Genomic DNA, 13636 nt, shown 5'->3' on the forward strand with positions numbered 1-13636 from the left:
GCTATGAGTTGGAACTGACGCCACGGCACTTAACAACAACAACATGTTGTTGGATTGTTTTTGTTTTTGTTTAATGTTCTCTTTCTCATTAGACAGTAAAAAAGCGGGAAAACAACCTTCCCAGCCCCCCAAGCATCTACCAAAAGCTCTAGAGCATTCACGCACTGGATGGATTCTGACAGGATCTGAAACAAGGGTACCCACTTAGAGACACTCTGTTTCCCTGCACCCCTGGCTCCATGCCACTTTTGAGAAAATTGTTTTATTCAACAAGGAGGCAGCATTTGCCCCATTTTTAATATTTCAGGCTGACTTTTTAATCACTCAAAAATGGTGTTTGTTTTATGTAGGGGCAGCCTGAAGCAAGATGATGATGTAAGTTAAGAGAGCTAGAGAGAGTCTCTGTGGGCACAGCTCTGAGCTCCTTAGCACTTCGGTGCTCAATGGTTAATCACCGAACACCAGCCCCAGCAACTGTTGACACAAACTAGGTGGAGATCAGGTCTGAGCAAGCAGAAAATACCAGAAAGGCAAACTGTCTGTAAACACACTTAAGACCGATTTGACAAGAACAAACCTAAATCTGACTTTGCTAGGAAACTACTAATGCTTAAAGTTTCAATACCCTCTCAGCTGAGGCTTTCTCTCCCTTACAGAGTTTCCTTTGAGAACATAAAGAGTAACATTTTAAAAAACGAAAATTTGTTTACAGAAGACAGTGGAGACAGTTGTCCCCTTGATTCACATAGTGTGAGTTTCAAATCTGCTCCTACATGCCGGACTTATGTAATGCAATACAGTTCTTCCATGTATACTTGGAGGAGAGCCAAGCGAGAGAGAGAAAGCATACAACCGCAATTCAGAGTTATTTCTCCTGACCTATAAAATTCATGCAAAGAAGCAAATGCATAATGCTTAAATAGTCTTTTAATCTTATCTAACTGACACCTGACAACCCATTACTTATAGATTATTAATGCACCCACTAAAAAGTTTGTCATGTACAAAATTACTAGAGAAAAAGATTGACTGCCTGAGGAAAAAACAAATTTGGCTGTACAATAACTTCAGAAATTTCAAGCCTATTATCTGTCATGCCCTTCACAGACTCACAGCACACTGCTAAAAACAACTGATTTATCTTTATTGTGGATCCTAAAATGACAGCACACATGTTTTTCATGTCTTGTGATAATGTTTAATTTCATCTAGATTTTATTTTACAGTCTTTGATTTGCTTATTTAACATGAGGAAAAGCAACAACTTTTTAATTAATTTTTCTGTTTGTCTCTTTACAGAAGGATGTGTTTTTTTTTTTTCCCCTACTCCCAGGGTAACATTGGAAATACAGTCAGTTTCTGAACCTTGTTTACTTTGGGGTTACATTTTCATACGTTGTTGTGTGCTATGGAGTCAATTTTGACTCATTGCAACTCTACAGAACAGTGTAGGCCAGCACCATGGATTTCCTAGGCTATAATCTCTATGGAAACAGTTCCCCAATTGCTGCTGGGGGTTCGAACCATCAGTCTTTCTGTTGGCAGCCAAGCCACTTACCCACTGCACCCCAGCGCCCCTTCACATTATTATGGAGACTGGAATATTAGAACTGAAAGCTGCCATTGCATCAATTCCAACTCACAGGACCCCATGTATGCAGAGTGAAAATGTATTCAATAGCATTTTCAAGACTGTGATCTTTCAGAAACAGACTGCCAGGTCTGTTTTGGTACTTTTTGGATAGTAGTCAAGGGCTTAACCATTTACATCATACAGGGACTCCTGGAAGAGGCTGACAACTAGTTCTACTGGCACGCTGTAAAGCAGACGATGTCTCTAAGACCTCTTCCACCTCTAATATCCCGGTCTATGTAATAATTTGAGGCAAAGAGTCACAAAGTGAATGTTTAGAAACTGTTGCTCATAGAGATAAGGTAACTTAGCAAGGACACCCCTATAATCAGACAGATGAAAAGTTCTGACTCCAAGTGTTCTTTCCCTGCATGTCTCCTCATCTTCCTTACCCTCCCATCTTATTTGTAGATTTTATGTTGTCATGAGGCTTATAGGATAATTCCTTCCCAAGTTGTGTGTAGATGGGGCATTGTCAAGTCAGACTCTTTCCCCTGGACCACACTTCCTCTCTGCTCTCTCACGTCTCTGTCCCCTGCAAGGAAACGGGAGTAAAGTCCTGCTTTGCTGGACTCCTGCATGGAACACAAGGAGCTCACTCCATTTCTCTGACCAAGACACTGAAGATAACAAATCTGGATCAATTAAGACTCACCACAAGGAAGACTGAAGAAGAATGATGCCTTTGAATTACAGTGTTAGTGAAGAATACTGCACATTGCCAGGAGAACAAACAAATCTGTTTTGGAAATACAGCCAGAATGTTCCTTAAAACAGTGGATAATGAGACTTCACCTCTCATATTCTGGACATGCTATCAGAAAGGACCAGTCCCCAGAAAAGGACATCATGCTTGGTAAAGGAGAGGGTCAGCAGAAAAAAAGGAAATAAAAAAAAAAAGTCACTCAATGAGATTGGTTTGGCGCAGGGGCTGAAACAACGGGCTCAAACATTCCAACAAGAGAGAAGATCCACAGAATCTGGCAGTATCTCATTCTGTTGTACAGAGCGTCACTATGAATTGGAATGGACGGACGGGACAACATCTAACAACAAGAAGAAGGCATGCTGACCTGTGCACTGGATTCAGAATCAATCACAAAGCCCCTGGTTTAACTACCTTGAAAGAAAGCGTAGATTCTCTGAAACCTGAGATATGCAAGATAAATCTGGCTTCCTGCTCACTCAGCTTTGTGTCTCACTTGAACTCCAACCCTAAGTGGCCCCAAAGTACTTCCCCAGGTTGTACCTACAGGCTCTCCACTTCAGGCATCACACTGTTGTCTTATTCTCTTGAAAACCTCTGGAACAGCCTTTGAATGCTGGCTACACAAAAGTCTTTGAATTTTTCAAATCCACCTGCTTCTGTTTCTCTCCTCACCTACATTCCAGGTAGAAGGCGCAGGGGTTTTCTACGGAGCCCAGTGGGCAAACACTTTTGTCTGCATCCGGGGTTTCTATCTTTGCCAGTATTAAGGACATGCTTTTACACAGTAGGGAAATGCTCTGAGTAAACTTACAGTGTAAAACTTACAACAAAGCATGTTTAGAAGACTGCAGAGTCATTTTCAAAAAGGATTGTTTACTGGAATTTTTTTTTTTTTAACCTGCAGACAAAAGCAGTGTCTCTGTTGAACTCCTAAGACTCCTTGACATGGCAATACCTGAAGGTTTCTAAATTCACAGCTCTTTTCCCTGCAAGCTATTTGCTCAGCTCCCCTAATAATACCCTGACTGCCTGGCACCCTGCCAGCTCTGTCTCAAGCAATATGCAAGCTAAACATTTTTTTTGACTGATTTCAATATTTTCTTATGAGCAATGAGACAGTATTTTATCTAGTGACTATTACTGATTGCTGTAATCTAAACCCGGAGTATGCCTGTAAAGGCAATATTATTAGAATTGACACTCAAGGTGAAAAGCATAGCAATTAACCAAGAATTGGAGAACAACAACATATTCTGCAAAGTGCTGGGGAGCTATTCTATTTATATTTCCTCGGCTTCTTCTTCATTTTTTAAAAATATTGCACCTGTTACTTTATTGATCAATTAAGAAATCTACCTTAAATGGAGGCTACACTTACATTCTCAAGGGAAAAAGTTAAAACCACCTGCTTAATAAAATGACTTCATATGTGTGTTGTGTGTGAGTGTGTGTGTGAAGCTTTTTCCATCCCTTGATGATTCTGGGGCAAAGAAAACCACCCTCCTCAACACACTTCATTTTGTAGTTGAATAGCAAGCAAGTGACCCAGTGCATCTTGCACGCTGCACTATATTTTACATCTGTTCCCCTTGCTTTTGTGTCATGCCTCTGTTTAGCTTTATTGACAAAACAATCTGTGTCTAATGTTTAAACAACATCTGTAAACGTATTATTAAATTATGTTGGATGAAAAAGCCGAACAATTCTATGAAACCTTCTGACCCCTGATTGATTTTCAGATCGCAGAAGTTGAAGGGATAATTTGTGAATGTTTTAACATTTACTTCTAAACAGGTACCTATATTTATAGAATATTTGATTACTTATAAAAGTATTTGCTGCATCATTGTAATAACTCAGAAAAAAACTTGACCTTTACCAGTTGAATCTGTTTGTTACAATAAAGATCCTATTTTCTTAAAAATAAGTTTACATTTTCTTACCTGCCAGTGGCACATACCTCTAAGGGTAACATACTTTTTTCTTTTTTTTTTTTTCCCCCACTAGTAATAAACGAGAAGTAATGCCTGAATGCTTGGTGTTTTTGAAGGCAGTAAATGAAGTAACTAGAAAAATATGGTATGTATACTAAATCTGTGAACTCTAGAGCTGTGAGAATTCTGTACAGTGTCAATCCAGATATTAGGATCATGACAAGGTATGGACAGCATTGAGAAGTACGAGTATTCTGGAACACTTAATTGTGCTCATGAGGAATCTGTACATGGGCCAAGAGGCAGTTGTTAGAACAGAACATGGGAACACTGAATGGTTTACAATTAAGAAAGGTGTGCGACAAGGTTGTATTCTTTCACCATACTTATTCAACCTGTATGCTGAGCAAATAATCCAAGAAGCTGGGTTCCATGAAGAAAAATGTGGCATCAGGATTGGAGGAAGACTCATTAACAACCTGCGATATGCAGACGATACAACCTTGCTTGCTGAAAGTGAAGAGGACTTAAAACATTTACTGATGTAGATCAAAGAGCACAGCCTTTGCTATGGATTACATCTCAATGTCAAGAAAACAAAAATCCTCACCACTGGACCAATAAACAACATTCTTATCAACAGAAAAAAGATTGACGTCAAGGACTTCATTCTTCTTGGATCAACTATCAACCCTTATGGAAGCAGCAGTCAAAAAATCAAAAGGACGTATTGCATTAGGCAAATCTGCTGCACAAGACCTTTTTAAAGCGTTGAAAAGCAAAGACATCAGCTTGAGGACTAAGGTGTGCCTGACCCAAGCCATGGTATGTTCAATAACCTCATATGCATGTGAAAGCTGGACAGTTTATAAGGAAGACCATAGAAGAATTGATGTTTCTGAGTTATGGTGTTGGAGGAGAATATTGAAAGTGCCATGGGCTGCCAAAAGAACCAATAGATCTGTGTTGGAAGAAGTGCAGCCAGAGCCCTCCTTAGAGGCCAAGATGGTCAAACTTTGTCTCTCATGCTTTGGACATATTGTCAGGAGGGACCAGTCACTGGAGAAGGATATCATGTTTGGTAAGGTGGAGGGTCACAGAAAAAGCTGAAGACCCCCAATGGGATGGATTGGCCAAGTGGCAGCATCGATAGACTCAAGCGTAGCAACAATAGTGAGGTTGGCACAGGATAGGGCAGTGTTTCATTTTGCTGTGCACAGGGTTGCTATGAGTCGGTACTGACTCGATGGCACCTAACAACAACAACAAACCTGAAAGATTTGCAATCAGTTACTAACAAAATGGTCAGTGGTTCAAATCCACCCAGTGGAGTCTCGAGAGAAAGGTCTGAAGATCTACTTCATAAGTTTGCAGCCATTGGAAACCCTATGGAGTGCAGTTCTACTTGGACAATAAATATGGGTTGGTCATGAATTGGAATCAACAGGACTGAACTGGATTTGATTTTTATGGTACTAGAAAGTGATGTTTCTCTCCATATGCAGATTGTATTTCACATATAATACATACTTTGCACCTAAAACCCATATTGCCTTCTTAAAGCATAAAGGAATAATCTAATCGTTAACGTTATTCCTTAATGGGATAGTGTTTGGATGAGAAATAGTAAATAAGAAAACAGTAAAATTCATTCAGTATGCCCTATGCTAAACTCTGCTGAGGCAGGATATGTGTAAGGCTTCCTGCAACTGAGATACAGTCATGAAGCACAGGTTCTTATCATACGGAATTCCCAGACCTGCAACGCTGGTGTGAAAACATACAAGGGAGCTTTTATTCAACCATTATATACTCACATTTTCAATATGAAAAATGAAAGTTCATCTATTTAAGGGAAAAATGCACTTACTATTCATTTTGAGTGTGTGTGCTCTTTAAAATTCAACCTAAATATATAAAAAGTGAAATAACCATCCCTGGATTATAAGCTTCTATTTAGATGAAGAACAAATTAAAAATGTTTGTTATGACAACAATGAAAAATTCAAAATCCCTAAATATAATTATTTATCAATTTGAGATCAAATTACAATTGAAAGTGGGAGAACAAAGAAAGAAGAATATATAAATTTGTGACATACATTACATTTCAAAAGTAATGAGGCTTTAAGACTAAGTCTACAATTAGCACGCTAGATTGAAATATTGAAACAATTAGCTATGGAAGTCAGGGCTTTCAAAAATATATATGTTTATTTAAAATATTTGGATAACTTAGGTAAAATATTTTCCCTTAACTGTTTGCATAATTGCCTTAATCCCTAAATAATTTATTGACATGCACTTGGCCTAAGGTTTCTCATCTAATGAATTTGACATCCAATCAGAGGCCCCAAATTCTGTAACTATGATATAACTAAAAGATTTTTCCTTCAGTTTTTATTCTGACAAGTAGACCAAATAAACAATAATTATTTCTTTTCTCTCAAAATTTCCCTTAAATAATCAAATTGGTTTTCTAATTTTACATTTAAATTCCCTCTTGCAGCTACCTCTGGCCCATCATCTTTAGAAATGTTCAGCCAAGGAGGTAGAATATATCACTTATATGTCAATTAAAGAAGAGTAAAATTAGTTTAGTGATGTAATGAAAGAATAATTATAATACAGCAAACTTTTGTCCCGTTTTCTAATCCAAATCTAATTTCAAGCTATGTCAGTCAGGGTTTCTATGACAAGCTAACAACCAGACATGAGTTTATATTTTTCACTTACATGTTGTATATTTCAATATGTTATGTTGCTGCCAATAATTATGACTGATCTACACCCAACTGCCCTTCGGCATTTTATTAAATCTCTCCAACAGTGACTTACAGTGACTCATAGCTCATACAAAAATGTACATGTGTGTTAACAAGTTATAAGAAATCCAGAAAGGAATATACAATTTTTTTGAAAAGTTGTGGCTCAGTGAGATGAAGGGAAACTGCTGAAGTACTAACAAGAATTTTTTGTTGTTGTTTTTTCAGAAGGAAGTAACTTGGGCTGGTGTTTTATATAGGAAAACTGATTACAAACTCTCCAAGAAGCTTTGTATAATTTCTTTATTACAATAAAGTAAAAGCAAAACCACTCAATGTTTATTCTGCTTTTTAGAATTCAAATAAGCCACAATTTTAGATTCGCTAACATTTTGGTTTCTATGTGGTACTACTTGGGTTTCCCCATTTTTGAAACAGATTTCCTACTCAAAGTCTAAAGGGGTTAAACAAAGTATTATCAATTCCTTAAAAGTAGAAAGTCTGGATCGGAATCAGTAAGCCTTTTAAAATTCAAATCAAACATGGGGATGTCATTTCCCCTTAAATTCAAGCAAAACTAACCTCTATTAAAGGAGTTCTGGTACTGTAGTGGTTACGAAATGGGCTGCTAACCTCAAGGTCAGCAGTTCGAAACTACCAGCAGTTCCGCGGGAGAAAGATGAGGCTTTCTGCTCTCGTAAAGATTTACAGCCTCGGAAACCCTGTACAGGGTCGCTATGAGTCCGAACTGACTCCACATACTTAACAACAACAAACCACTATTATGATTTCTAAAGGAGTCGGGCTGCTAATCTCATGGTCTGCAGTTAAAAACGACCAGCCATTTCACGGGAGAAAGATGAGGCTTTCTGCTCCTGTTAAGATTTACAGCCTCAGAAACCCTATACAGGCTTGATATGAGTCAGAATAGACTCCACGGCATACTACCACCATTATAATTTCTACTTACTTCAGGGAAATTCTCTAGCACAAAGTTGTCAGAGTTGAAATAGGTGTCAAACACATAGCAACAAAGTGCAAACAAAAGTCACTTCTAACTCCACAAATAAGTACAGAAAACACAAACATACTACACAAGGTCCTAACTAAAGAACAGAATTGTATTTTCATCCCACATAATGTAAAAGTAATTTTTAGAAAATTTATTGTAAAAAGAATGAAGGTTTATAGAGCAAATCATCAGTTTTACATCCAACAATTCACACACTTTGTTTCATCTCAGGGACTGCAATCCCCTCCATGGAACGAGAGTTATCCCACTTCCTCCCTTCTATTTCCATTCTGTCCTCCTTCCCAACCCCTCTGAACTTTGTCCCCAGGTAAATGTTGTCCTTTTGTTCTTAAAGGGTTAACCATTCCATGGTGAGCATAATTCACTAGTGTTCTGTCCCCTCTCCATATTTATTCACTGCTTGACTGAAAATTGGGCCTCCAAGTTGAGTCCCATCCATTCCAGACCTGAAGGGTGGCCATGGACCAAAGTCTCAGGTTCCTTTTAAGTGATATACCTGTGCATATAACTGAATTGAATATCAATATGTTGTTCAGGGCAACATCTCCACATACTCTTAAAATAAAAATTATTTTCTGGTATGTGTTGTAACTATAATGTTTTAAAGGATCTTTTTTTCTTTTTGTAACTACCATGAAAGCAGGATTGTATTAACTGACCGAGAACAGTCAATGATTTCCAATATATAATTTTGTATAGAGTCTTGGAAAACAAAAATGTGCTTTTCTGGGGCTCACAGGACCTTCTGTCTGCCTCTGCATTCACAAGAAATATATCGTGAGGTTGTCCACTCAGAGAAAGTGACTTGTACTTTATTGTGTTCTCTGGTAACCTTGTTTTGGACAGAGTTTGCTAGCAACACTGAGGAGGAAGCGAGATGGCATGTGTGATACATCACTTGAACAGCAGCAGAGACTTTGCTTCCCTAATTAGAGAGCTGGCCCCACCACTTCTTTGCCCTCAATCTGCAACATTTCCCAAAGAAATGCAACGTTTGTGTAGCCTTTGGATTGTATTAAAATCACCTCACCATCAGTTTACATTTTCGTTTTGTTTTTAGATGTGAATTTATACATGCATCCAAATACAGTCTACCCTATAATATCAACTTGAACAATTTGAAAGGTTGAATTCAAAGATTGCCACTAACTTGTAGAAAATTAAGATATAATAACAAGAAAACCAAAGCATTTTAGCAGCAGCAGGTACTCCTGGTAACACATTTAGATGTAGTAACCCTGCCATCGGTTCCCTATCCACTGACTGAAAGAGCTGCTGCAAAAAATTGATCTCCCAAGGCTGCGGTAAGGTCATAGAAATTGATAACCCTTACAAGCAATGCTTATGTGAGTCAGTCTGTGTCTTGCAGATAGTCCACTTTGTAAATTAATCCTCCAAAGGCAAATATATTGTAAGTAGCTTGTTATCTCTAAAATACTAAATTGAAGAATACACAGGATTATATTGACAGAAATTACATTTTCTATAATGGGGTTTAATATATCAGAAATCTCTCCCAAAGGCTCTCAGGCGCTCTAACAGAGAAGGGTCTGTTAATGTAGGTGCAATAGACATCAAGAACAAATTTATTCACCAAAATGGATTAGGCCACGTAATCAGAGATTCTGTAATATTAATCTCTGACATGTATTGAACAGACAGAGATAGTTCTGTCTGCAAGATCATGCCTCCCTAGCTCTCCCCTCTCACCAACCAAGCTTTGGGCCTTTTCTGGGTTTTACTTCAAAGAGGATAAGGTTTCCCCATTATAAACATGAATCTGAAACTATTAGGACAATTAATTAGATACACTTAGGTTTAGAGGATATTAGATTTCGATACCCTTCAAATATTACACTAGCCCTGGGTGATGATATGAAGCCTGACTTTCAGCATACTCACAGAAGCCAATACATCATACTTTCTCAAAGCCTCGTTGCCACATTAATGTACATTAAGTCAGAATATTATTGGCTGGAGCTTGGCACATAATCACAGCTATCCCCAATCAGGAATTTACACATTTATTCAGAAACAGTAGTGTACACCCCTGAGATACGTCAAGTTTGCATAGCTTCAAAACACAAACATAAATAATTTCTCTCTTTCAATTTACTGGAGATAAGAGAAAAGGAGAGACCATCCTTGAATATACAGCCCTAGCAGAACCTAACTGAATTGTGTTATTTGAGGAATATAAAACCTGATTGATATGGGATGGTGAATTTTCTTGTTTCCTAGAAAATAGGATGATACAACTGTGTGTACTGATTATGTTGAAAGTGTGTGGGGGTGGGGAGGGAGAAGGAGCCATAAAGAGAGATACAGAAACATAATGAATGTGAACTAAACACTTATCTAGACAAAAAACCAAAACAAAACAAAATCAACTGCCAAGGTGATAATTCACACTCACAGTGAGCCTGTCGAACTGAGCAGAACTGCCTCATTGGGTTTTCAAGGCTGTAAATCTTTACAGGGAGTCCTGGTGTGGCACTGTTTGGTCAGCAATGGACCCCAAGGTTGGTTTGAATTGCAAGGTCGGAGGTTCAAACCCACCAGCTGCCCCTCAGAAACCCTACACAGAGTCACTATGAGTTGGGACCAACTTGATAGCATCTATCATCAACAACAGCATCTTTATATATTATCACATCTTTCTCCTAGGGAATGACTGTGGGTTTGAACTGCCGACCTTTCTGTTAGAAGTCAGAGCACTTAACCTCCATAGCTCCATGAACACATACCTATAAACCAAACCAAACCAAACCCCTTGCCCTTTAGTCAGTTCCTACTCATAATGACCCCATTAGACGGAGAGAACTGCCCCAAAGAATTTCCAAGGCTGTAATCTTTATGGAAACCAATGGCCGCATACTTAACACTATGTATAAAATCTGCCAATTTACAACGGAGGTAGAAAACTATACAATGTTTTATTTTCCTCACTAGCAAGTGTCCCGCCTATCAGTCAACAGTCTGGGTTCACCTTTGGATCAACAACAAGCCACCAGGGAAAGCAGCAACAACTGGGTGTGTCTTCTTAATGCAAAACATTAGCTGCTGCCAGAGGGGAAAACAGATTGTGTGTAAACACAAAGCCAAATTACTTACCAATTGTTCACTTGAAGGATAGTGAGTCCCGTGTCTTGTGCCAACTGCTTTTTCTGTTCTTCAGAAGGGTAAGGGTGCTGAAAGAGAGCAACAACAAAAAAAAGATATGTGTACATCAGACACTATTCAGGCCATTTTGTCAATAACTTAAGTGTCTAGTGAAGTCTATAATTAAAGGTAAAAATGCTGAGGTGTGTCACTCTTATTAATGGAATACTACATCATCTAATTAATGGCAGTAAAAGACAAGCCAATTACAAAGATTACTGAAGTGTATAAATAGCTACTTAGGATACTTGCAGAACCTTGATACTGAGTTTATCCTTTAACAGGTTTATATATATTTGTTGCAAGCAGGAAGTTTAGTATGAGCCTCCCTGTATTATATAGGATGAAAATAAGGGTATACTTTTTATTTTAACATATAAAAACATCTTTTTACAGGACCCTAGATGTAACCATTTCAACCAACGGTCTCAGTGAAGGTCCCTAGTAGCTAAGCACCTTGTCAGCATAATCCTCTCCTTCCAAAACATCGTATTTCTGGATGCAAATATCAAAATGGAGACTAACTACAGTTAAAAAAACCAAAAACACATTTAGCTTTTTACCAAGGCACAAACAAACAAAAATTCAACCAAGCTTGGTTTCCATATCTGAGAGTCAACACCCACTAGGATTCTGAGCACAGGCCGATATAAAGTCAAAGAGCAGCGTATTTTGTATGCCAAGAACAAACCTTACTATGTTCCTCATGAGTTACTATGGATAATGAGTATTACGGGATAAATTAATGAAACAAAACCCATAGCTCCCTGTAAGAAAATTTAGAATTCTACTGCAATTAATTTTAGCACACTTTTTGATCAATTGTTGTTGTTGTTATGTGCCGTGGAGTCGGTTCCGACTCTTAGCGACCCTACACAGGGTTTCCGAGGCTGTAAATCTTTACGGGAGCAGAAAGCCTCATCTTTCTCCCGCGGAGAAAGTCAATAGTCAATTATATCTAAATTTGAAATATACACTTTCTAAAACCTGGGGGAAAACTGAGAACATGATTTCCATGTATGGTGACATCGGGTAGCTCAAAATAAAGCATCCCAGAAACTCTCCCAAAGTAAAGTTGTTCTGATAGTCAGCTCTCTGTTCTATTATGAACTGGAACGGGCACCCCCAACTCTCAATTTAACTATCTGTGTCACTGAAACAAAATTCTGGTCTATTGGAAACTAATTAACATAGCTTTTAATCTCATTAATAATGTCTGATTAGATGCTAAAGAGGTTTGTAATGACCACTTCATTGCTCTTATATGTAAGTTTAAATATATCCTGTATCTATACAGATGGGATTCGTGTGTGTGGAGAGCTGAGATATGGCAATTTTTCCTATAAGCATTATCTTTGATTGTCACTTAATCAATACATATACAATTAGAATAAAGCTTTGCTTTCATGGAATATAGTGCTTTTCTCTAAAGAGCTCCCAGTATATTACAGAACGGATGGTAATTAATTCCCATTATATCTCTTTGAGGGACATAAATGGAATCTATCTTCCCTCCTGTATTACATACAGGTGAAGAAGCTGGTCAGGGGAAGGGATGATCAGCAATAGACACAAGTCAGTGATATTTCCTGTATCACTTCCAATGTTTACGCCTCACTCTCACAGAAGGATGTGGCAAAACCTCTTTCAAAATCCTCATTTATGTGCTTGCTAAAAACACTCCTGCTTGCTCAGCACAGCCTGCAAGACGCCCCACCAACCAGCCATGCCCACTTCTTAGACGCGGTCTCTCCTGCTCCTCAGCCCCACGCGACCCCTCTGTCCTCCTTTCCCCTCTGCCAAGCCTGTTGCTATCACTCAAGCTCTTTCTCCATTGTCATCTTCAGGTCTCAGCACAAATACCAACTTTGACCCAGCTTTCATCACCACCCAACCTCATCACTCCAACATCGGATTTTCTCCTTTTTCCTTAATGGAAAGTATCACTCCTTCAAATATCCGCTTAAGCTATTTGTTTTCTTGATGAGATGGCTCTTCTCATTCAATTAAACCAAAAACCCAGTTGCTGTTGAGTCTTTTCTGACACATGGTGGCTCAATGGATGTCAGAGGAGAACTATGCTCTATAAGATTTTCTGTAGCTGAAGTCTGTTGCCTTTCTACTCAGTTGCCTGCAGGTGAACTCAAACTTCCAAATTTCTGGTAACAGCCAATGATTAACTCTATGTGCAACTCTAAAGTCCCTACCTCAAAACCAAGCCTACACCTACACCTATGGAAGCAGTAGCTCAAAAGAGGGAACAAGTCCTTACAGCAACAATCATTCCCACCCCCTCCACACACAGAGTAGACAGGGATGGGTAACTTGGACATTGGCTACCCAAAATGGGGGGTGGGGGGCTACAAAGGCAAGAAGTGACTGGCTTACAAGCTTTCAAGA

The 13636-nt window shown here is 38.6% G+C and overlaps 1 protein-coding gene across 3 annotated transcripts in view; it reads right to left on the reverse strand.

Moving 5' to 3' along the window:
* The window catches only part of MEIS1 (Meis homeobox 1), a 179870-nt gene that overhangs the window by 20298 nt on the left and 145936 nt on the right, over positions 1 to 13636 (reverse strand). For all 3 annotated transcript variants that reach the window (XM_006862948.1, XM_006862947.1, XM_006862949.1), the window contains one exon: positions 11189 to 11265. In XM_006862948.1, coding sequence (XP_006863010.1) covers positions 11189 to 11265 — 77 coding nt within the window. The remainder of the gene's footprint in view (positions 1 to 11188; positions 11266 to 13636) is intronic.

Source organism: Chrysochloris asiatica, unplaced genomic scaffold (assembly GCF_000296735.1).
Source record: "Chrysochloris asiatica unplaced genomic scaffold, ChrAsi1.0 scaffold00052, whole genome shotgun sequence".
Lineage (NCBI taxonomy): Eukaryota > Metazoa > Chordata > Mammalia > Afrosoricida > Chrysochloridae > Chrysochloris > Chrysochloris asiatica.